This window comes from Varanus komodoensis, unplaced genomic scaffold (assembly GCF_004798865.1).
Source record: "Varanus komodoensis strain SLA01 unplaced genomic scaffold, ASM479886v1 scaffold2, whole genome shotgun sequence".
NCBI classification, from domain to species: Eukaryota; Metazoa; Chordata; class Lepidosauria; order Squamata; family Varanidae; genus Varanus; species Varanus komodoensis.
In genome coordinates, this window is record NW_025335568.1 from 59264624 (window position 1) to 59289429 (window position 24806).

The following is a 24806-nucleotide window of genomic DNA, read 5'->3' on the forward strand; positions in this document are numbered from 1 at the left end:
AGACAGAATCAGGCACTTCAGGCTACATGGAAGTTAAAGATGTACTGTTCAGTGGCTTCTACTTTGATTCCCTCCTCTGGCATTGTCAGGTTCAAAAGACATTGGAGAGTTGCTGGCCAATTAATCATTATCTGAACCTACTGGTTTTTGCCTTCTACATCTGTGAACAGTGCACTCCAGGTCCATGCATATATTAATATTCTTCAAGATCTAAAGATAATTAAGGCTCAAGATCAGGTTAATTTACTTGCAAGTTTATTTGTTTATTTGGCCATAAGCCCTAACACTTTAAAAAAATCCACCTAACATAAAATCCAAGAGCAGTATTTATATAAGGTTTGACCGGCGATTTTATTTTTAAAAAGGTCACTTATGCACAGAGTGCAAACAAAGGTTTCTCTCTGGATTGAGCAGTTAAAACATGGCAGCATTTCGGTCATACTTTAACAAGCAGCAAATATTTGCCAAATTATATTAAGGAAAAAGCCAAAACAAAAGGCTCATTTAACAGATGGAAGTAATACCAACCAGAGATATCATTCAAGTCCTGCACACATGGTATAAAGCAATTTCAGACAAATAGCAATGGATTTTTAAAAAATCCAAAAAACAAGCTGTCTGCTACCCGCAACCCTTAGTCCTCCCATAGAAATGCTCTCAGGGAAAAATAAGGAATCAATCTTTGGTGACAGTAGGGAGATGGATCATCATCATTGCACACTAAAAGGCAGGCATGGCGTGGCATGATTGACGCAAAACTATTTTATGCTTAAATATTGGGGCCGATGGTGGGTTGTGTCGAGTACAGGTCATCCACCAGCAAAACTGAACTCACTGATAAAATGGATTTCCCTCCTGCATGCAGCCCTCCTCCGAAATGTACCTCTTTGATCCACACAAAGGGTTGGAGATGGATGAGAAAGACTCAAGTGGGAGGAGATCAAGAGGAAGTTGGCCCACATGACTTTGGATGTAGCCCTATGTGGCCGCCTCCCTTCAGAAGGCAAGAGGGCAGCTCCCAAAGAACCTCTTTTGGCATCCATCTTATTGATGGAAACCTCCGCAAACAGCCTGCTTTTAGCAACGATGATTCCTTCTGGTTAAGGCAGAGGGTCCAAGCCACTGGTCCAAGAGGGAAGAGAAGAGCAATGCTTCCTTTGCAGCGTTTCTACTGAACATGTCTAGTGGGGCATCATAAGCAACTGTTTAACATTACAATGGTACATGAGGTATAAAGGCACGTTTTTGTTTTTGTTTTGCTACTGCAAATGTTTTCAACTGTCTTATCATCACTTTTAACTTTCCAGGCACGTGCTGGTGCCTCCTTTTAGTTGTCCTGAAAACCCCCAGCATGAGTGAAACACTAATTCACATTAAGTTTCACTTTTATGTTAATGGCAGCCAGTTCTGCCACAAAGCAGCGGAAAACATACGGAACGGCGATGGTTTCAATGGTGTCACTCCGGTCACATACGGTACAAATGTACTGCCGGAGGCGCGTGGTCGACCACGTGGGCGGCGGCTTCAGCAAAGGGGAAAGCAGGCTGCCACACTGGACACACACGTGGGCCACCGAGCGGTCAGAGCAGTTGAAGAGCCGATCGTGCAGCAAGAAGGACGTCCCGTGAGCCAGCAAGGCGTCCCGCTCCATCTCACCAAAGCGGATGCCACCCTGAACATTCCTCCCACCGACGGGCTGGTTGGTGACTTTGTCTCTGGCCCCTGTAGTCCTCACCTGGAACTTGTCGGAGACCATGTGCCTAAGTCGCTGGTAATACACCAAGCCAATGAAAATGTCTGCTTCAAGCTCCACGCCCGAAACACCGCTGTACATTCGCTCTGTCCCGTAATAATTGTAGCCCGCAGCTTTCAGCAGCTTGCCAAAGTATTCCACAGCAGAGTTCTCCTCAGAAAACGTGAAAGGGGTGGCATCGTGGCAGAGTCCGTGCATCGCTGCAGATTTCCCTGCCATGCTCTCAATTAACATGCCAATGGTCATTCGGGATGGGAAGCCATGAGGATTGAAGAGGATGTCAGGCACCATCCCGCTCTCAGTGAATGGCATGTCCTCAGCTGGCCACAGCCGGCTCAAGATGCCCTTCTGGCCATGGCGGCTGGCAAACTTGTCCCCAATTGTTGGATTTCGGGGGATCCGCAGAGTGATGCACACGCATTTGAAATTTCCAGTTCCAGTGTCGTTACTACATATTTTGATATTATCCACAATACAGATTTCTTTATTCCTGAAGAAAAAGACGACAGGTTTGAATCTGCTAGAAAAGCTTCTGCAGGAAAGTGTCTTCCAAATTACTTTTGAAAAAAGAAATACACCCCCAAATAGCATTTCTGAACCACTACAGTTAATAACCCCCATTGTTTTAAGTAAAGGGGTAAGGCTTGTCTCTTTGCAGCCCATTGTTCTAGCTGAAGCAAAGATCAGGGTTTTGTATATGCCAAAATTCTGCAGGAAGACAGAACTTGACAAGGTATCGGATTACGGTCCCTGAGAATGTTAGTAGTGATTTTTGTAATAAAATAATTCATGTTTCTAGGTCTTATGGCGGTGAACAAATAGACAGAATATTAAGACTCTTTTTGCTGCCACATTCTGGCTTTTGTACAAGAAAGGTATGGTTTATAGCAAAACAGTCAATATTTTGGATTTAACTTCCTTTGTTGGCTGTGACACGCTGGGAATATGTCTGGAAAAGTATCAAGTTGGGGAAGGCTGTATTACCTTGTTTAAATAAGCAGTTTTCAAGATTCCCTACTAGAAACTTGTAAGCAAATTTCAACAACCTGAACTTACTTGTGGTAGGTCACAAAGCTTTCTCCAGTGTTGAGATTCAGATAGCTATAATAAGGGTCACCATACTCGAGTTTGGCTCCAATGTAGGGCAGGCCGTCAGCATCCAAAGTTTGCAACGAAACTGAGCTATCACGACCAACCCCAAACACCAAATTGTCCTGCCCTTTCTTGATTTTTTCTGCAAGGTCAATACGTTCAGTCTTGTAGATGCTTCCATGTCCAAATCCTCTCTCCCAGGAAGACTTGTTCAAGATCTAAAGAGGGACAGTCACATACCCATCAGAGTCATGCAGAAAATTACAAAGTGAAAAGCTTGCATGGGTCATGTTACCTGTTTCAGAGCTGATGGGAACCATGGCAACAATCACTCTTGGCCTTTCCCAAGCAGAAACTCTTCTAGAAATTGCTGTTTGGGACTCAAAAGATGCCCCACATATCTGGGCTGACTCAGGGCTACAGTTATCCATGCTCTGGTAACCTCTTGTTTGGATTACCATATGTAGGGCTTGGGACCAGGTTATCTGAAGGACTGCCTTCTCCCATATGTACCTAACCCAACCCTGAGGTCATCTTTGGGGGTCCTTCTCTGGGAGCCCCTTGCAAAGGAAGAGAGGAGGGCCTTTTCAGTTGTGGCATCCTGGTTTTGGAATGAGCTCCCCAAATAGGTGTGCCTGGGGCCTACTATTTATTCTTTCTGGTACCAAGTGAAGACCTTTTAATTTTCCCAGTATTTTAACAGTTTAACTTTTAAACTTTATTTTCATTTATTCCATTTTATACTGTACCACTGCTATGCTTCTGTGCTGAACAACAGCAATTGAAATTGAATTGCGATTGAAGTCAAGAATTCTCAGAATTGTTGACTAAACTTCTAAAGGGCACTATGTTGGGGACTTAGGTGGTGTGTGACCAGAAACAGGCATTTTTCAGAAGAAGAGCCTATTTTATGAGCCTTCCTTCCTAGGAAATGCCTGCCAAATGCCTACAAAGCATGTCCCTTCCCATTTCTGCTTGTAGGTATGAAACCGATAGATTTTATTCAATTAATTAAATACTTTACTTTGCCTTTCTACCAAAGAATGACACTCAAGATGCCTAACAATAAAAAGCAAATGGAAACAAAACATAATTAACGCAAATAAGAATTAAATTAATTAAAACATAACACAAAAACAGACTAAAACACAATTAAAGCACAGCAGAGAGATAAGCAGAACCAGCCAATTAAAATCCCCATCAATGGCAACCAGAGGCCTGCTTGAATAAAAATGTATTTGAGTGCCAGCAGAAGAGTCAAGAGGAAGCCAACCTAGCCTCCCTTGGGAGTTCCAAAGCCTGGGAGAGGCTAGCCAAGAAAGGCTAGCTAGCTATCCTTCATAGGAAGATTAACTCAATGACTAAGAAAATCAGGTTCCACATTAATAACACCTGCCTTACTTTCAACCAGAGTTTGTTAGTTAAGGAAGGGAAAAGATGACACTCAAGGATTTTTATGAAGGGCTTACCATTGCATCTTCCATGTCATAGCCGCTATAGGAGATCACAGCAACGACTGCATTTGTACCAGTCGGATAAGAGTCCATGTTGTAATAGTCATACATGGATGGCCGTACCAAAGGACTTTGAGGGGTTTGCAGCCGGTAGAGTTTGTCATCTGACCGATATGGAAAAGTCAGAAGTGGAAAACCCATTGTTTGCTTGCCTGGGGAAAAACAAAAAATAAAACCAATTGGAGTCATTAAATGAGATGAGATATATTTAAGAGCCTTCGCATATTTCGCAGAGGAAAGACTCCCATTTGGTTTTGCATGCGGATGGTCCCCTTCAATCTATAGTATCTCCACTTAAAGGGACCCGGAGGTAGGGGAGCGGGCCGCAGGGCCCCTCTTTGGAGAGCCTGAACCCACAGATATCAGCTGTGAGACTGAGCAGACAAAATGGGGCTAGATGCAAAAAATCTGGCCTGGTTCAGGTAGTTTCTTACATTGCCCTAGTTTAAACATCATATGATATTAAACATTTGCTTCTTATATTTTTCATTTTCCTTTGCCTTAAATACTCACGTATTTAAATACTTAGATGAACTAGATTTGTGTCAAATCAGACATTTTCTCATTTTAAGTGGATTAAAACCCACAAGTGAAGTATGGCAAAGGATTACTTAGCTATTTTGGTTCATAATTTTGATTTTAAAAATGAATGCTTTCAAGAAGGAGTGGCAGTCAATCTGTCTTGCAATCTGACTAAGGCCACTTCCAAAGCCTCTTCCTAATGTAACTCTCCAAGTCCTTTCAGAGAGCCTCTCGGGCCAAATTTCACCGTCCCTGCTATTATGGAGAAAGCCACCCAGGACTTTTAGTCCTAATGGCTCTATGCTACCTCTGCTATCAGAAGCCATGTGACTATTTATACCTCTTGCTGGGGAACATGGACAAGAGGTGCACTTGCACCCGTCTTGCTTGTGGGTTTCCCAAGGGCAGCTAGTCAGCCACTGTGAACAGAACGCTCACCTAGCTGGACCTTTAGTCTGTCCAGCAGATCTTTGTTATTATCAGTGTATCCACCTGAAAGTTCCTCCTACCATGGGAGTCAATTGCTAGTGCTACCTGAGGATGTTCAGCAACATTCTGCATACGGAGGGCGTACCTGTCACAAAGGAAGCTCTAGGAACCTACATACAACAGCAGTGCAACAAGAGAGATCTGCAAGGAGTTGCGGAGTGGACCACACCTGTTCAGTGTTCCGGCCAGCCGTGCCGTTTTTCAGGATATTCCAGTCTCCAACTCTGCTTGTTGTCTCCCACCCCACCAGCTGATCAGCATTCCAGGCTCACTGAGCATGCTCAGCCCTCGCTGTGCTACACTGGTGTTCCCACTTTAGGAATGGTCTCTTTCTAAAGTTTGTTCTGTGCTTCTGCAAACCTTGGGGCTCTCCCAAGGCTCTTGAGACTTCTCTTTTTCTGCATGGATAGTGCACCTTTGGCTACACACCGCACGGGTGGGAAGGCTTAGGCCTGCAGCCAAATCTGGCTGTCCCGGTGCGTCAATTTAGTCCCATGGGGTTCCTCGGGACCCCTTCCTCTTGCTACCCCCCCACCCCAACCACCTATAATCAGGTAGTTCCCTGGATTTTATATACTTTTCCCTGTTCTAAAAGGCTGAAATGCCCCTCCTAAGGCTGGGTTAGGCCACTTGGAGCTACAAGCGGGTTTTTGTACCTCCAGTGCTGCCTCTTTTGTCTTTTGCAATGCCCACCACTGAAATTTTTATGTATTTAAATTTTTTGTATTCTACCCTTTACGTCTCAGGGTGACCCCCACGAATGGTTCCCTGAAACTGAATTTGCCCTTTGAGCTGAACGAGGTTGACAACCTCAAGAATGAGGCATCCACAATGGCAGAATGAGTTTGGTATCTGTATCTGAGACACTTACCCATCTGGCACTGGTACATGTTTCTGGGACTCTGGTTGTGATCAGAAAAGGGAATGAAACTTGCCACCACACTTAATATGCTGTGGGGAAAGAGCTCCTGGTGAGTGGTCAGCCCAGGCTCAATTTCATCCTTGGATATAGCAATGTTCATGAAGACCTAAAGAAAGAACAATTTGCATCACTTTCAAAAACTCTCCTTGGAGAACAGCATGATCAAACCTGCTGAGCAACTTCCAACAGCCAGGTGGCCAGGAGTTTTAATGTAAGGAAAGCTTTTGGAAAGCTCACTGGTGCAATGTGCAGATGGCTCTTCTCCAGCCATCCCTGGGGATGCCAGAGATTGAATGTGGAGCCTGCTGCATGAGACAGAGGTGCTCTTCCACTGAGCTGCATCCTTCTCCAACATGCAACCCATCCCAAATTAAAACACTGCAAATTAAACAAATTAAAACACCCATCCCAAAAGGGGCCTTGACTACCCAGCTAGGATATAAGTGTTCAAATACACAAAGAATTCCTTCATTCACTTTATTGTCAATATGTACACAGACAGTTACCTGTTCCATGGTGCCAATCCATTCTTCTTTTCCTAGGGCCAAATTTTGTACTGGGCGCATCATCCTACAGGGGGTAGTGAAAATGAAGAGCCCTGGGTACAGGCTGGGTTTGCCTGTCATTGGAATCAGGACCACCTCCGTCCAAACAGGGATTTTATTTTCTTGCATTGTCTATTAGCAGCACATCAAAATAAAAAGAAGAGATGTATTTCCCTCCCTTCCAACGAAAGAGTCATAGAAGTACATACAGATGGATTGACTGTGGTTAATGAAGTGGCAAAGTAAAAAACTGAATAAAGCTTCATTAATTAATGAAAGGGAAAGGGGCAAAATGAAGAAATAAATTTAAAGGAAGGGGGAAGAAAATGGTTTTCCAAATTGGAAAACTGGAAAAATACAGCAGGTGAGAGCTCTCCCTGTGGGACAAACATGACTGCAGGCGATGTGATAATCAAAAGGCCACAAGAAATCCACAGAGACACAGCACGGATACTAAACCTCTTTCACCCAATGCTGAATTCAGTATTAGAGAAGCTCTTGGAGACCCACCTTTTCCAGTGGGCAGAGCCTGAGAGCAAATGGGGTGGGGCCCCAAACATCAAAATACCTGTATATTTTAGCTTACAACTCTTCTGAGAGCAGTTAAACTTTAAGAGAGGCATTTCAACCTTATAAAATTAGTGCTTGAGGGTGGAGGAGCAATGCAAACCTACACAAAAGCCAAAAAATTACCAAACAACCAACAGACACATCAAAGAGGGCAGGGAAGGGTGTGGGGCCATGTGAGGGACCTCAGCAGGCTGGACTGGGACCTTTGGGGTACCTGATCTGGCCTGTGGACCTGAGCTTTCCCACCCCTTTAGATTGCTTTCCATCAAAACTGCTGTGAACTGGACTGGAGAAATTTGGCTAATGGGCAGTGTACAAATGAAATGAATTGTAGTAGTAATAATAATCATAGGAATAATCCATCACGGCTAACCTTAAAGTGCCTGAGGGTCTCCACAAGACCAGGAGCAAGCTGCCTCTCTATCCAGCCCACTGGTGAGCCATCTAACATCACTGGGTAACATTCAGAATAGGGCTGGCTGGGCACAGCATCAACCGGAGTGACACCTGCAGAGCAAAGCAAGTTGGTAAGGAATGCATCACCATCAACCACTTGAAGGAGGGTCCAGGTGACAACACAGTCCAGAGATAATGTCTTCCCAGCGACCACACAAAATATGTAGATGGGCTTTGCCGCACCTGAAGATCAGGTGTTCATCTCCATGCATAGAAGTATCAATGCACGTGGATCTAAGATGGTGTTATGCTTTCTCTCCAGCTTAAAACTGGACATTCAAAACCATCCCAAGCCATTGACCCTTGGATTTAAGACCCCCTACTGCCAGGAGCCCAAATACAGGGGTTTTTTTTTACATTACTTTGTGAAAAGAAGAAACATTTCAAATGATGTTGCTTGGCTTTCTCACACTCTTTGTGGAATAACAGACCAGCGCCAACAACAATTGGCCAACAGCACACCACACAAAGCCATGCACAACTGTTTTCCTGTTCCACCTCCTCCTTTCCCTCTCATGTCCCACAGCCTTCCTTCCCTCAACATTTTCGCTTGCTCTCCTTTTTCACACCCTTTCCTTTTCCATTCATGAGAATTAAACTGAAACAAGCAATGTACACCAAGAGAAAACACAAAACCACAAAACAGAGAGGAGAGATTGTGGCTAACCTTGTACTGGTAGCTAAACTTGTGCTACCTGCCCCCCACCCCCCAAATCAGAAAAATCAGAACAACGGGACTGCTTTGCTATTTAGGATCTGAGTTTCATGTAAAAACCATTGTGGGGGCCCTGAACAGTGGTCCAGTTGGAGCTAAGGAGGCATGAATTCACTCAACGGGATGGAGCAGAAAAACCACATACAGCCTTGGGTCCCCTTGGGATAATTTATAATCCCTTTCCTTGATCAGTTGCAAAAATAGTGAGAGAAAAAGTACATTCCTGTGCCTCAAGAACCCACACTAGCAAGAAGCAGAGGTGAGTTGGCTGTTCCCTGAACCATCTACAATAGGCCTGGCAGATTCTGGGGTCACAATGGTTGTTTACCACTCCCTTCCCTTCTGTATCGTGGGGGACCCCGCAGCAGGGCCCGCTTTTTCTCCCTCTGCCTGCTGCAGCTGTAAGCTACTCTTGGCTCACTGCAGCTTTTGTGTCACTTCAAAGTCTTCCCTCTATAGATGGCGAAAGCCAGCATGACAGCCGGCTCTCGCAATCCCCATTCTGACAGCCAGTGACAGTTCCTTCAAAGTGCCCAAGCGCCACCCTGAAGGGGCTGACAGTGTTATAAGAAAAGACTGCCAAGCTGCTGCAACTGTGGAAGTGTGCAGTTCTGTGAGTGCAGCAACTCATCGTTTCGGCTGCACAGTGTCACAGTCTAACAGGCACCAACACTTGACATTGATTCAAAGAGGCTCGTAAGCTTTGTCTTCCCTTTGGTTCTTCTTCACAGCTGTGCTCTTTGTGAAAGCAGGGTGGCGAGATGTACAGCCCATTTGCGGTGAGATCCTTCTGTTTTTGCACCACAATATCCTAAAGGTAAGATCACTTTTCCAGTCTTCCTGAAACTCTGTATATTTGACAATATGGAAAAGCGCAAGCCAGCAACTTTTAGAAGGAAAAAGCTGTCAAAATGGTAGTTCCTTTTTAAAGGGTTGTTGTTTTTGACACAGTTCCCTATGGTTTCTTGATAGGGATATGTGTAGTCATGCGTATAAAAGTCCTCATGAAAAAGCCATGGGAGCCCATTTAAAAGTGAGTGGTTTAAATTTTTCCAGGTTTTGGGCATCTCTAACCTTGGGGACTAGAAAAGTAAGCTCAAGCTATGGACAGAGTGGATCTTGCTGCACAAGAAAAGATTGCTTGAGCTTTTGGTTTCCCTTGACAGCTCATTCTTTAACAACCCGGGCATACTGTAAGTTGTAGGCCAAAACATCTGGAAGGCACCAGGTTGGGGAAATTTATTTATTTTTCTAATGTTTTCCTACGCTGTCCTTTATTAAAAAGTCTCTGGAAATCTGCTGTAAGACCCTGTTCTGATAATTCAGATTAATTTACACTTACCTAAAGAGCAAAGCAAGGGTGGAAGGGAGGTTGTCGGCAAAGCCTTTGTTACAATTTCACATGCGGCCGCCATGTGGTTCATCAAGCCACAGGGCTCACCATCCGGTGTGTGAACAGGACAAAGGAAGCCCCAGGACTCCGGCAGGAGCTTGCGCACTGTTGTGGTTCTCATCTTGAGAAAAGCTGCCCCTCTGTGCACGCAGCGGAAATGGGAAAGGTAGCGAATGAAGTTCAGCTTGTCTGCTATCACACACAGTCCAGAACCTTGCAGCATGCCCAGACCTTGGTAAGGTAAAGGGAAAAACATTATCCTCATCAAATTTAATCTTTTAAAAATTATTTTCTAATAATATTTGTTTGACAACTGTATCAGGGCTTCCCTACTACTCCCATACACTTTAATGTATCCAACAGTTGCAAGTTTGATGCGCACTGACTTCTGCATGACATCTGTCAAGTATTCCGAGACACTGGCATTTGTACTTCCCAGCAAAATATTGGTAAACATCTCTTAAAACTTTAGAAAATCAAATTGGCAAAAAACAGGGTTCAGGATTCAAGAGGTTTGTGAGCACATGAACTTTGTCTTCTGGGAAATGAGTGTTTTGTGACTATGCCCAACATGACAGCCATTTCATGAACGGGAAAGCCCCACTGTGGCAGCCATTTTGTGAGAGCACCCATGATATTCTGTCAACATTTCAAATGTGCCTACTGAGTTGGGAGATGCAATCCCAGCAACATGACACACCGGCGACGACATGTCCCAGAGATCAACTTTTCAGAAGCAGCTTGACCAGTGTTGCAGAACCTCTTTGCACTGCGTTGCATTTTCATCAAGACAGCAAACATTTAGGATTCAAAGTTCGGCACAAGAGTGAAACTCTGGCCAGCTGTGCTTGCACTGCTTAGCACATTCGGTATGAATCTTCTACTCTCTGCTTGTGGCCTTCTGATGGCTAGCTAATAATGTACACTGAAGTTAATTGCAGCTGCAAATGGATTTGTACGCACAGGTTTCTGCTTTAGGGTCAGGGTCTGAATCAGGGGTCCTCAAACTTTGGCCCGTGGGCCAGATATAGTCTGCCAAGGTCATTCACCTGGCCCACCTCAGAGCTTTCAGACTTGTTTGGAGAAAATGATCTCCGAATGAGTCTGAAAGCTCTGAGCCGGTGCAGGCATACTCTGAAACATTTCCAGTTTTGGAGACTAGCAGAGAGCCAGCACACGTGCCAAATTGTAACAGCTCCCTTCAACTGTGCATGTGCCGGCTCTCTCTGCTAGCTCTGGCCAGCTCCTGCTGCTGTACTAGTCTTGCCAGAGTGAACTGCTCATGCACCAGCTCTTCCACCTATTGCATGCATGCGTTGGCTCTGAATACAGAAGAGAGAAGCGAATATGGAACTGGACATTGACCATCTCATTAGTCAAAAGCAGGCCCATACTTCCCATTGAAATACTAATAAGTTTATGTTGATTAAAATTCTTTTTCATTTTAAATATTGTATTGTTTTTCCTGTTTTTTGCACTACAAATAAGATATGTGCACTGTGTATAGGAATTTGTTCATATTTTTTTCGAACTATGGTCTGCCCCACCCCCCAACAGTCTGAGGGACAGTGAACTGGCCCCTTGTTTAAAAAGTTTGAGGACCCCTGGTCTAGATCTTTGGCTCCATTCTAAGCCTATGACCATGATGCTGCACAAACAGTTCATGATTCTTGAAAAGGTGAGATTTCCCCACACTTGAATTCTGCATGTTATAATTGCACTGTGTAAGTTTTCAGTGACACAAAGGCCTTGCAAGGTGCCACAAAAATGCTTACATAGAACCAGCCAAACCTTCAACACATCATGGAAACATTTTTACTCCATGGGAATAATTTACCATAGACACACTCAGAATTGTGCTGTGGGCCACACAGACACTTACCTGTTTTAGAGCGCAGGTTACCAGTAGCAAGGAGATATTCAAACACCCTGGTAAGATCTGTTCCCATGCCAAGAAACTTCAGCATGCTTTCTGAATTAATTGTGATATGCGATTTCTGAATTTTCTTGTCCAAGGCGATTTTAATAGACTGCAGCCAACTTTCCATCTTTTCCTGCAATACAGGATGAGAACAAGATTAAGAGGCTTCAAGGACAAAGCAGTCCTATAATTCAACACCAAGTCAAGTTACATACTAACATATGCCAAGGAATGCTCCAACAGCAGTGAAGAATGAAGAGAGAAGTCTCCCTTCATTGCTTGTGTCACAAATTGCCACCTGATGCCTCACAAACAAACTCTGCCTATGTGACGGAACTTGTCCCATATTTGTACAAGAGCGTACATGGAATTAATGCCACTGGGTTCAATGAACTTGCTGGAGACACAAAGGGACCAAAGGGAGCTATGCAGGAAAGCTGGGCAATAAATGCAAACAGCGATTAACCACCATTTGGACACGTTAGGCTGGTTGAGAAGCAATGTCCAAGCAACATGAATAAGCCTCTGAAGGACCCTCAGACACGCCTGCTCCCTTCCCACAGGGTGCAGTGACTCTGCTCCTGGCTTGTGACAAGCCACGCTATGCCATTTTGTCTGAGCCTGCGAATGAATGGTTCATGCTTGCCTTGCAAATGAGGACTGGAAACCAAACTTGAGCCAAGGGGCACGGCGTCAAAGAAAAAGGCAGAGGAACTAACACTGCCTAGCTTAGCTATCCCACGGTAAGAGGTCGCAAGGTTTGCTGCAAATTGATCCAGTATCGTCATTTTACCTAGAGTAGCTCTCAGCACTTCCATATTCCATTTCTTTGATGCAGCAGTGAGTTCAAGAACGGAGTGGCAGTCAATGGAGCAACTGGGGCATTTGAGAGCCTGGATTTGACTTTTTGGGAGTGGGACTGTAAAAATTTCTCTTCTCTCCTCCCCAGCTGCCATTCTAAATTCATAATATGCTAGAATGACAAGAAAGCCAATTGCCAACCCTCATTTAAAAAATCCTCTCAGTGTGTGCAGTGCTGGGTTTTAAACTTACTTAGCTCATAATGCCATCTCGACTACAGGCATACAATGAAGATTGCATCTGATGCCCTCTCCACCTGCCACTCTCTGGGCAGTCATTTGGGTCCCCCCCATCAGGCTGCAGAGCCCTGGACTCGGCCCCAAAGATCAGCCCTAGCAACACCATTGCCGACACCACACAGACCTCGGAACAACAAGCACCAGGACTAGCAGCATGCAGATTTCAAGAATTACCTTTAAAAACATGAGGTAGAGTTGGCCAGATGTGAGCACCTCTTGGTTCATTAAGTTGTCAGGACTCTCCTCCATGCAGCCCTCTTTGGCTAAAGTAAATAGCTTTTGGGTCATGAGACAAAGTAGGTAGAACTTCTCCACTTTGGTTTTCAGATGTATGCATATGCACTGGCTGTGGAAGCAGCAACAAATACGATCATCCCCTGGTCGAATTTCGTTGACCTTCTTTCTAGCAGTATTGATCACTTAAAGTTTCAGCTTGGTGGTAATTTTAACACAAAGATATCCTTGCAATGGTTTATTTTTTAAGCTTAAAACATGTGTCAGTGATGATGGGGAAAAAACAACTATTCATGTTCTGGCCAGCTTTGCTAGAGGCCTTGTTTGGTGGAAGACATTCATTCTTTTTCAGGTAACAGTTTCCACTCTTCTAGATGAACAATTCCACTGCAAAACTGTACTCCATGTACCATTAAAGAAGTTTCTCCTGATGTTAATCTGAAATCTACCCTTCCATATCTGTTAAATATAGTCCTCTCCAGTGCCAGAACTCATGTCTTGGAGTCATACTTTTACACTAAAAAAGATTTTCAATTCACCAACTTTTTTGAAATAAAGAACTTATTTACCTTTTGCATGTAGCCAGACACTCTACACACCCATAAACATAATGGTTGCCGCCAGCAGTAAGCACTCAGCGTGTGACCACACACACCAATACCAAGCCGAGCAGCGTCCCAAGCTGAGCAGCGCCCTCACAACCAGCACGGACACACAAGCAGCCTGCAGGCGATTCAAAAATCACTCCATTGGAGAAATGGAAAAAAGGGAGCCAGAATGCTGTTCCAGTGCGTTCTATGACAAAAAAAGCCCTGGTCCTCTTTCCTAGACTTCAGAGAACAAATATATTCCGTATTTGAAAATGCTCTTATCTCTTGCCGTTTTCTTCTAAACACACCAACTCCTCCAAGCATTCCTCAAAGGACATCTTTTTCAGACCTTCTTGGCCATCTTCTCTAGCCTCCTCTGAACCTATTCCAATTTATCTATATCCTTTTGGATATATCATATATGGTTCTATTAACGCAGCTTAAAATTGCATTACCGCATATACACTGATATATGAGAAACCCTTGAAACTGGAAATAGCAAAAATCGGGGGCTGTCTTGTATGCCAGGTGGAAAAGTATCATCATGTAGTAGGACCCCCATATCCATGGGGGACAGGTTCAAACTCCTTCCCTCAGCAGAAAACACAAAACCTCCATGAAAGCCATGAATCTCTCTAGAGAAAAGTGCAAATCTCTCCAGGGACTCTGTATGGGGATGCCGTGCTCTTTGTCTTAGCACTAGCCATCCTCATCCTCATGTTTTGTCTCTCAGTGGAAGTGACGACTCCACAGACATTTGTTGATTTTTGCTAGAGAGATACCCATATATACTAATGTATAAGAGGACCCTTGAACACACAAAAAAGTGAAGCAAAACTTGGGGGTCATCCTATACGCCTGACATATGACAAACGACAGGAAAACAGCCCAAAGTATCAACCTCACCGCCTTATCCACTGGTGCGTACGGCAGCTATTTTTGCAGCGACATCACACTGCTGCCTCACATGGGTGCTATTATTGCGGTGGATGTGTTACTGCTGATGTTGCTATTAGTCACAAGTATACCCTTTCTTTCAAAGAGCCCATACATGATCTGCCTTTTATCTTCACAACAACCCTATGAGGTAGGTCAGCACTAATCTAAAGTAAATGAATGTGTTTTATGGCCAGGGGGGACTGGAATCCAGATCTTCCCCGTCACACTCCAATGCTCCAACCACACCACCCAGGCTCTTTACACTCCAGCGTGGTCATGGACTGCAATGAGCATAGTTGTAGCAAGACAAAACCGCGTAAAGACCTACTCAAGCAGGAAGTCTCCAGCTTTTTCACTGGGATACCAATCAGGAAGGTTCAGCTTCACCCTGAAGCAGCGCCCCAGGAAGATCAGGACCTGTTTCTGGGCCATGTAGCCTTCCTCTACCACCAGCCTCAACATCTGAGACACGCAGTTCTTATAGAAAGTATCATCTTCTTTCCCTTTAGTCAACTCCTGGAAAATCTGGAAGTCTGAGAAGTTAACCAATGCCTGGAGCAGAGAAATAAAAAAAGTGGAGCAAATGAGTTAGAGGGAAACACATCCAACAGACGGGGATGGAATTGGCTTAACTCAGTTATTATTTTGTGGTCTCAATATTTAACATTTGACATGTCTTGGGTTAAAAAAATCCTAATGTCTAGAATACTAATTTCATTAGTGCAAGTATAATCTGCATTTTTCCAACCTTTCTTTTTTTTTGAGATTTTTTTACCCATTTCCCTGATGCTTACTCCCCATTTTATGTTTTTCGACATGATAGGCAGTCTTGTGGATGAAACCTTGTGCCTGAGTGGTTGGCTCTGCACATATTCTAATGTTTGTTCAGTGCCTGTGGCATTATACCGTGTGGAAATAGGAAAGACAGATCGCGGTGGCTTTCTTATCACCCAGGAGGACCTCTCTCATGAATTAGAATACCACCCCTGCAGACAGGGAGAAATAAAAGCATCAGGGACTATAAGATCTGTGATTGTGTAATCTTAGCCATGATATCTATCTATCTATCTATCTATCTATCTATCTATTATAAGCTTTTGTATGCTGTCCTTTATATAAATATCTAGTATGGTCTTTTCTTTTTACAGGTTTCCCAGACTTTGTGTGGCCTTTCGAGCTGCCTTTCTAAAAAATTGAAGTACCTTAGATATTGGCAGTAAGAACTTTAACCTACAATATGCTGTTATTTGGGGGGTTTGGGCTCTACCATGTTCGCTTCTGGTTATGATTTCCATTAGAATGTGGTCCCCAAGAGCATCTCCAAAATTGAACCTGGCCATTGAGTTTACAGAGGTTCACCATCACTCATGTAATTCATTTTGTAATACATCAGTATCCTGAAGAGGAGTGGGTGGGAACACTTATTTTATTTATTTATGCATTTATATGCCACCTCCTAATCCTAATGCAGTCTGTGGGAGACTTACAATATTTAGAAATAACACATTCATTAAAACAATAAAAATATAATAAAACAAAAGCATTAAATAGTTAATATCACAGCAACAATAAGTAGGTCATTACAATAAAATACAAGCCACTGGGAGGACAATCAAAATGGACAATTAATATAAATATTAAAAATAGCTATTTTTATTGATTAAAATACCTAGAAAACAGAACTGTTTTTGCCTGGTGCTGGAAAGAGAGTAATGTTCGCTCCAGGGCAATTTCTCTGGGGAGTTTATTCCATAAGTGTGGGGGCGGGGGGCGCTACCAAGAAGGTCCCTCTTCTATTTGCCACCCCTCTGAACTCCTTGAGGGATGGCTCCTTTAGAAGGACCTCCTGCCCAGATCTTAGTGTTCAGGCAGGTATATATGGGAGAAGGTAATCCTTTAGGCAGCCAGGTCCTAAGCCCTGCAGAACACCTGCAATTGCCAGCACGTAAGGGTGGGTGAAACAACAGTGTTTGAGACTGTGAGCTGCCAGATGCCTAACTCCTCCCATGCATCATGGCAAAAGTAGCCCTCAAGTTCCCCAGGAACAGAGCACAATGAAATACCTTCAGTACAAATCCCAGTGGGAGAAAGAACAGCTCTTTCTGATGGATGAAGTTCACCATCACTGTGCCATTTTCCAGGTAATGCAGAGTCATGTTAACAGCTGTATGCTCATCTCTAACACAGTGCATCGAGATGCCTAAACACCACGCACGAGAAGCAAATTATAATATTACTGCGTATCACCACCACTAATGAAAAGACAAGTTTTGTAAATAAAAGAAAACACCTTGCACCGTTTACCTATTCTTTGGTCAAAGTAGTCATTAAAAACAGAAGAAATCCAATAATAGGCCTTGATTATGCAGATTTGAACCTGCATGCAACTGATGTAAGTAACTTGTTGCAAGAATGATTAGAGGATCAAATTAGAGCATGTCTGGAGAAGGGTGATGAGGATGGTGAAGGGTATGGAAGCAAAGTTCTAAATGCTGGAAAGAGTGGATATGTTTAGCCTGTAGGAGAGGAGAAGATCTGGGGCAACATGGAGGTAGTTTTCAAAAATGAAGGGTTGTCATGTGGAAGGGGCAGCAGAGCTGTTGTCTGTTGATCTGGACGGCAGGACAACAAGGGGTAAAAGCAGATTTCAGCTAAACACTTGGATTTCTTCACTGTAAGGGCTGTGAGACACTGGAACAGACTAGCAGTTCATGCATTGTACTAACATACTGATAACTCACATCATATTGATGCAACATTGCTGAATTGTAGTTGCAAAATCCCTGCACTGAGAAGAAGATTAGACTGGATAACCTCCAACTGTAAAGTGTGATGGTTCTATAGAACACCCATGAATCAGAAACACGGGAGCTGCAGGACTATGCACATCTATAAGAATCTCAGTTCTGCAAGGTAACTAGCTGGTGGAGAAACCAAGACTGCTGCAAAACTGGGAAGACATTTGCCTATCCACAACAACCCACAGATATAACAAATGCATATCTTAACATCGCTAAAGACCATGCAATTAATACACTGGCAGGGGAAACAAAAGAATTTGGGCCAACATACTTGATTTATACAGAGTCAACCCAATGGTCTGCCAGACTTCACACTGTTTACTCAGATTGGAAGAGGCCTCAAGTGGAGCTTTTCTCCAGTCCTTCTCATAGGAATGTTGGGTACTGAACTTTCTGCATCCATGGCCCATGCCTCTGTAACTCAGGTATGATGCCCTCCTAGGTATGTTTGCATTAGTGCTACTTTAGTGAAGTGTCAGAGGAACTTAAAATGCAACGATCCATGAATGAGTGCTTGATGGGACTGGTCTACAAGGTCTCCCTTCCATTTTATTTCATACAATTGCTGCAGAGAATTAAGGCTGGCATGAAAATGGAACTACTGCCTCACAGCCTTCCCAAAGCAGGCATCTTCCAGATGGGCTGGAATTCTACTCCCTACGAGAATTTCAGTCCAACATATCTAGGAGATCCTGGTTTTGGGGAGGGACTATACTGAGATGCATGTGATCAAAATGAAACATGGTGAGAGCTAAATGCAGGTTTGCCACCAGTTCAAGATGGATCTTTGTTCTCCAAGAGAAAGTAGAAATGGGATGAGGAGCCTGGCATATGATCCAAGCACAACTGATGTGAACCACTGGTATAGGTGCGGGGAGCGTATTGGATCCATCTCCTGGACAGGAAACAACTGGACACCCCAGGTAAGGGTAGGAGACAAATATGGCGTATTTCCTACACTCAACCAATTGAACCAGACCAAAACAGCAACAAAGGCTACAGCCATACAATGCCTGAATCCACACACTGAAATAATTATTGTAACAATGCAAAACAAGGAAAAGTCTTTTAAAAAATAAAATTACCATATTGTGTGTAGCCCGGGCCTCTAGATTTCCATTTTGGTTTGATCAGTGCAAGTGGAAAGTTACGCCTCGGCATAATCACCATCCTGATCACTTTTTCTATTCCATTAATTATGAAATAGCCTCCCATTTCCTGCCAAAAGAATAAAGCATCCATGTAAGCATTCCTCATGAGGCAGCCATGATGTTGAAGCTAAGTCTGGTTTGCACTTGGAGGGGAGATCAGCATGTAGCTACCTTGAGCTCCAAGATGAAAGAAAGGAAAGGAGGGGGAAAGGGGAAAGGAAAGGAAAGATGGGCCTTCCTTCTAACAAGAACTCAGTGGTGACATGACAGTGGAGGAAGGCCTTGTTTCATACACCCCTCCCATCTCACAGGGCATTCCCCCACCTCTTTCGTTCCAGAGCCGGTAATTTATGAATGCCGCTGCTAGCATTCTGCCAGCCATAACTGGTCCAACCCAAGCATGCACCTGACAACCCACAAAACATACACAGAATGGATTTTACAATGGAGAATATTTTTAATGAAGCTCTCAAGGGTTGCATTCTAATAGCGGCAGAGCAAAAGGAACGGGGCCAAAAATACCAGCATATTTTAACTTAATGCCCTTACTGTCAGTAACCAAGTCTGAGGAAAGACAAGTCAACCATTTAGAATGGGAAAAACATGCAAAAGCAAGGGAATCATGAAATGATAGGCATCTAGTGGAACACGTCATGGCTGTCCAGGAATACTTGGTTGGCCAGACATGAAGTAAAGTAATACATCATTTGCTCTCGTGAGTCATACAGAGGCAAGAAGCCAAAACAATGACATCCAGCAGTACCTCTTCCTCTTCATGGTGTTTGATCAGTTCCTTGGGAGAAAGACCGTGAAGATTACAAAGTTTGGACTTCACCATAATTGGAACATGTCCGAGGGACTGTTTAATTACCCCTTTAGGGATGCCATTCACTGACCAGCTGATATCAGCCTATAAAGGGGAAAAAACACAGGCATTTTCAGTCCAAAGGTTGGAAGTAAAGGACTTCGCCAGACTCCGCAAACTGCTGCCTTTCTGACCCAGCAATGACCTGGTTCACAAAACTTGACAACCCCCTGCCCACCAACCAAACCAAAATGTTAATACCAGCGTAGTTGTGCAATTTCCTGAGGTCAGAGAAGCCCCCAGCAATAAGCAAAAAGGGATGGCAATTAGGGTACAGTGTGCCAGAGAAGGCCGATTGTGCTATGACAGGTAACCGGGCTATCAGCTGGAGAACTGCGGGGAAAGGAGCAGAAGAACAATCCATGGTGAATCCAACTGTCTGTCAAGCAGATCATGGGTTGTCCTGCATAAGCCTATTCACAGGGCAGCTTAGCATAACATATGAATGCAGCCAATGATTTTAAAAACATAAAACACTAGATAATGAATGGATGCAACAGCCATGATTAGAAGTGTGCTGGCAAACTCTGGGCAGAAGCTTTCCATGTTCAGCATGAAGATCAGTATTATGTACGTGAACCTATCTTAATGACAAAAGGGAGGGGAGATGGAAATTCGGAGGGAGGAGGAGGAAGAACAGGAGTGGACACAAGCCTTCATGGCACTCCTGATCACCTAACCATGTTGAGAGGATTTGTCCAGGGAGCCCAGGGCGACAGATGGGCCTCCTTCAAAAAAGTGAGACATTGACCAGCCCAAGGTCAACCAACAAGATTCACAAAGGGAGTCAAACCTGGATACTAACAGTCTCAATCATGGCTGGGGAACCTTCTGGAGACCCACGGGCCAATTTTGCCTTCCAGAATAGCCCCCTGCCTGTATTATTTTTAAAGGAAAACAGTGCTGCCTAGAGCAGTGTGTAGTGCCATTTTTAAAAATAAAAATATATTTATTTCAGAGCACCCTGTGAATCTGGCAGGAGCAGCACGAGGCTTGCTGGGCTTCTGATCTAAACAAACACATTATAGATACCTACTCAAAAAGAAGCCCCACTGAGTTCAACAGGGCTTCCTTCCAGGAAAGTTCATACAGGACTGCAGCCTAAAGCAGGAAAGGCACATAAGGGCATCTACAGGGTGATGTACAATGCAAAACAAAATAAAATCACCAGCATTCAAACTTGATAAAGACAAAATACTTCCGCAGGCAGGAATGCTTTTACTGTGTACACAGGTACACAAAGAACACAGGTACACAAATCTGATAAATGCCAGGCAGAAAAAAAACTCCATAAAAATGGGGCCATTACTAAGAAAGCTTCGTTAGATGTAGAAATTCCCCTCTTGGTCATATTTGTAAAGAATCTAATTTTTTTCCTGATGACCCAAAACAAGGGTCAGTTCCTTAGGGTTCTGTCAAGAGGGTTAAAAATATAAAATAAACCTCTGTCAAGAAGGTCAGAATTTGCAAAGATAAGCCTGGTGGCAGATGTTTCAACACCAGATGTCCTAAAAGGAAGTGTAGGTCAAGATAATCATGTACAAAAGTAACTGAATGCTTCCTGCTATGATGTTTTCTGTTACTAATCATTGCAAAAAGGTAAATATATACATTCACTGCACAGGATGACTGTGGCAGCTAGTCCTGACTGGAGAAGGACTCAGAGTGCACCTACAATAAAGAGTCTTCTTAAAATATAAAACAACTTGCTGGTGTGGCTTGTCTCTTTCAAAGTCACATAATAAACAAGAGGCCCTTTTTGTCCTCAACAGTTGTATTCCAAGGCAAAAAGAACAATGGTATTACAATTTCTCCTCCACATGAGAGCCAGTGCCATTTAGACAAGTATATATCTTTTTAACATCAACAGTTTTAAACCTGGGGACACAGTATGTTGCACAGCGTGTCCTGCTGAGCACCTGTTGGCCACCTTTGTGTGTGCCACGAATGCCGATCAGGTATTGCAAGGATGAAGGAAAGGGGAATTGAAATCCAGCAATACTTGGAGGGCCAGAAGGTCCCTATTCTGGAGCTATTGTAAGAAAGCAAGCAATGGATATTATCTGAACTGTAACTAAAAACCACGTGATCATCTCTTTTGGTTGCTTTTGCTGAGTATGATGAATGACCTGGGATGAGAGCTAGCAGAAGGTGAGAAGGAACTCCAAGATTTATGTCCTGCCTTAACTGTTCCCCTGATCTTTCAGCATGCATACCTCTCCAAAAAGCAAAACATCAGGTCTCTACATCAATTAGATTGCTAAATGGGCATCACCTCCTACTCTCCAAAACACTTGAAGAAGGCAGAGAAGCATCATTCACTCCTTTACATTTGCTACTTACAGTAAGTTTCCCACGGTAGGTGCATCTGCGTCCCCGGCATTCTGCCGGGTAAACTTTCAGCTCTTTGCATATACTGCCTTTTGGGACCATGGGAGGGTTGATGACAGCCCCTGAAATGGTCAAAGTGATCCGGTCATTCTTCAATGCAAACTCCAAAGGAGGAATGGCCTAAAAAGAAAGACAGGAGGGGAAAAAAATCTATACATCAAGTATGCTGCTTTTTTAATAAAAGAAGACAACTAAGAATTTTGCTAGAGAATTAAAATACTTGTCAAAATAATAGGGGTGTGTGTGTGTGTGTGTGCGCGCGGGGGGGGTAGTCTCTTTATCATCATTGCTCATCAAATCCGTGCTGCTGCAAGGGAAATTGCCTTCCTTCCCTTCACCCTACAGAGGCCATTGATGAAAGAGGGACAGCCAGTGCAGCTGCCACCCCCACTCCAGATGAGGCCCCCCACTTGCCCTGAGGAAGCAGCCTGAACAAAGCGCCACTCATCATCCAGCTGCCCATCTACTGTCAGGGGTGTCAGAGGCCGAACTGAGGGAGAGGGAAAGGCAACGCAGCGCACGTCTATCGCTGGCTATGTCTCTGTCAGAGACAGAGGTCAGGAACGTGGCTTCACCGCAGCACATCCCAGCTCTGCAAGTCCATTCTCTTTTTGCTCCCTCACAGAGCAGAGAGTCTTTCAGAAGCATTTAGAGTGCAGTATATGCATGTTCAGGCAGCAAAAAGTCCTTCGAGTCCCAAACAGACATGCATAGGATTGCACCTTTAGCCATGCACCTTCCAAGTTTACACGGCAGTACTTTCTGGTGAATCTAAACATTTCTGACAACGTACTTCAAAGGAAAGCAGGGACGTGTGTCAAACTCCAGCTGTCACATACCAATATCAGCTCTGTCAGCACCAGCCACTCTGCAGAGCAGGAGAGAAATAGGGTGGCACCAATGCCTTTGCTGAGGTTTCATCCGCCTTTCCTCTCCCCAGCTGTCACTTTGCCAGCAACAGCAGCCTCACCAGGCTACCCGAACTGTTTCCACAACAGAACTTGCCCTGCTTTCCTCCCTCCCCTTATTTTTTCTTGTGGATCATTTCTTTTAGACTGCATGCCACACTCTCTTACTACTGACCTTCATGAGCTGCTTTGGGAATATTAATTTGGCTAAAGCACGGGGCAAAAATGTTAACTGATATGATTGTGCTATCTGCATAATGTTTCAAGTTATTTCAAAAATGCAGAAAACACTCTCTTGTAGACAAAAGCACCTCTGCATTATGACGCATAATGGCTTACTACGTGGTATGTAGGAGCTGTAGTCCAGCACATCTGCAGAGTACCAGGTTGGGGAAGAGAGGTCTGCATCCACGCCACACGGTATTTCATATAAGGAAGAAGCTCCTGGGTAAGAATTTTGGTAAGCTTTTTAAAGTGGCCTCATACTGTGCTGGATGCTCAATAAGCTAAGCGCAAAGCAAGTCCTCTTATCAGATGCTTATGCTTTAGGAACTACTTTAAGCAGTAAGGTGTCACTAGATTGTTTTGTTCAGCCTTCTGCTACAGCAGATTAACATGACTTCGCTTCCAGAAGCTGATTCAAAGAAGAGAATCCTCGTTTTGCTTACCATCTAGGCTGTTTTGATGAACTCAAAACAACTTGTTCACTTTTTGTTACTTTTTAATTGATCATAACAAAAGAGCAACTGCATTTTTAATGCACTACAGGGTAGCCATGTGTTCTGCTTTATAAAGAGCTCTTTTTCATTTGGCAGGCTAACAAAAGACAGTCCTCCTTTGGAAGGCATCTCCTGTTTGAAGGGCCGTCCAGTTCAGAGCTAAAGAACCATAAGAAGGGAAGGAGAAGCCCTGAAGTTGCACAGGTCACCTAGTCACACTCTTACACACTATGGTGAAATGAATTATTATTTATACATTTGAACCCTATACATTAGAACATGCAAATCCCCCCTCTCCTTCTTCCTTTTCTTTTTGTAATACATTCCCCCTTTTTTTGGAATCCCTTATATGACGGCCTTGAGCCCCACACCCCGTCCATCCAACCCCATACATAACAACTTGCAGTTTTCGTCTCTCATCCTCTCTTAGGCGAGGAATTTCCAAGCAGACACAGGGTCCAAAAAAAAAAGTCGCTCCTTCTTACGATCCTTTTCCGACTTCACCAGTTCTGCTCCTTCGATCTCCCCCTCGTCACTTTGTACTCGTTTCCCTTCCCTTCGCTTTGCAAGCCCCCATTTCCCTTCACCTGCAGTCTGCCTGTCTCACCTGCACAGCAAGCAGCAGCCCATCGCCCACGGCAAAATTGAAAGACTCGATGTGCGCCCGCGTCAAGTCCTGCAGGGCCGGCAGCTGCTGCTCCCTGGGCCAACTGTAGTCCTGCGCCGTGAGGTGCTTGAGGCTCGGAGCGCTGGGCAAGCTCCGCCACTTGCACGCGGCTTCCATGCTGCGATCCGACCACAAGCCTCCTCCGGAAGAGCCGGGATTCTTCCTCTTCCCAGTGCTTGATGGGACTTGTAGTGCGAGAGCGAGAGAGAGAAGCCTCCGACTCCCAGAATGCAATGAGCGCGCCCCGCCCAGTTAAAAAACTCACTATTTCACCATAGAGATAGAAAGTGTAAGAGTCATGCACTGAGGCAATACTGTTGGCTCTGTATTCGGTTTAAGTTTATAGCCAGGCTCTCCGGACCATTCACCAAACACAGAACCGAAGTATCTGCCCCGTTTCCAGTTTGACATTCCTGAAAGTCGATTCAAGTTTCATTTTTGTTTTTAGGGCAAGCCTGTGTGATACACTGGCTCCTTTCGGATTATAAAATTATAGAATTACGGAACAATAGCATTGGAGGGCGCCAAGAAGGCCATCAGCTCCAAACC

At 44.2% G+C, this 24806-nt stretch overlaps 1 protein-coding gene across 1 annotated transcript; it reads right to left on the reverse strand.

The window, feature by feature from the left end:
• Window positions 1–242: 242 nt before the first annotated feature.
• POLR1B (RNA polymerase I subunit B) lies at window positions 243–24378 on the reverse strand. Its single transcript, XM_044429714.1, has 15 exons — window positions 24198–24378; window positions 21916–22083; window positions 19471–19617; window positions 18642–18774; window positions 16819–16955; window positions 15084–15307; window positions 13167–13338; window positions 11854–12025; window positions 9921–10202; window positions 7781–7914; window positions 6799–6969; window positions 6242–6398; window positions 4315–4511; window positions 2810–3063; window positions 243–2243 (listed from the first exon to the last, which is right to left on the reverse strand). Exons 1-15 carry the CDS (start codon window positions 24372–24374, stop codon window positions 1364–1366), a joined length of 3405 nt encoding a protein of 1134 aa, XP_044285649.1. The 5' UTR covers window positions 24375–24378; the 3' UTR covers window positions 243–1363.
• Window positions 24379–24806: the final 428 nt, after the last annotated feature.

Bases quoted from the DNA above. Each gene is read 5' to 3' on its own strand.
- POLR1B (XM_044429714.1), bottom strand. From the start codon at position 24,374: ATGGAAGCCGCGTGCAAGTGGCGGAGCTTGCCCAGCGCTCCGAGCCTC. The intron at 19,618-21,915 runs GTAAGTAGCAAA...TCCCCTTTATAG, and splicing joins CCTACCGTGGGAAACTTACT to GCTGATATCAGCTGGTCAGT. The intron at 4,512-6,241 runs GTAAGTGTCTCA...GTTTTTCCCCAG, and splicing joins CATGTACCAGTGCCAGATGG to GCAAGCAAACAATGGGTTTT.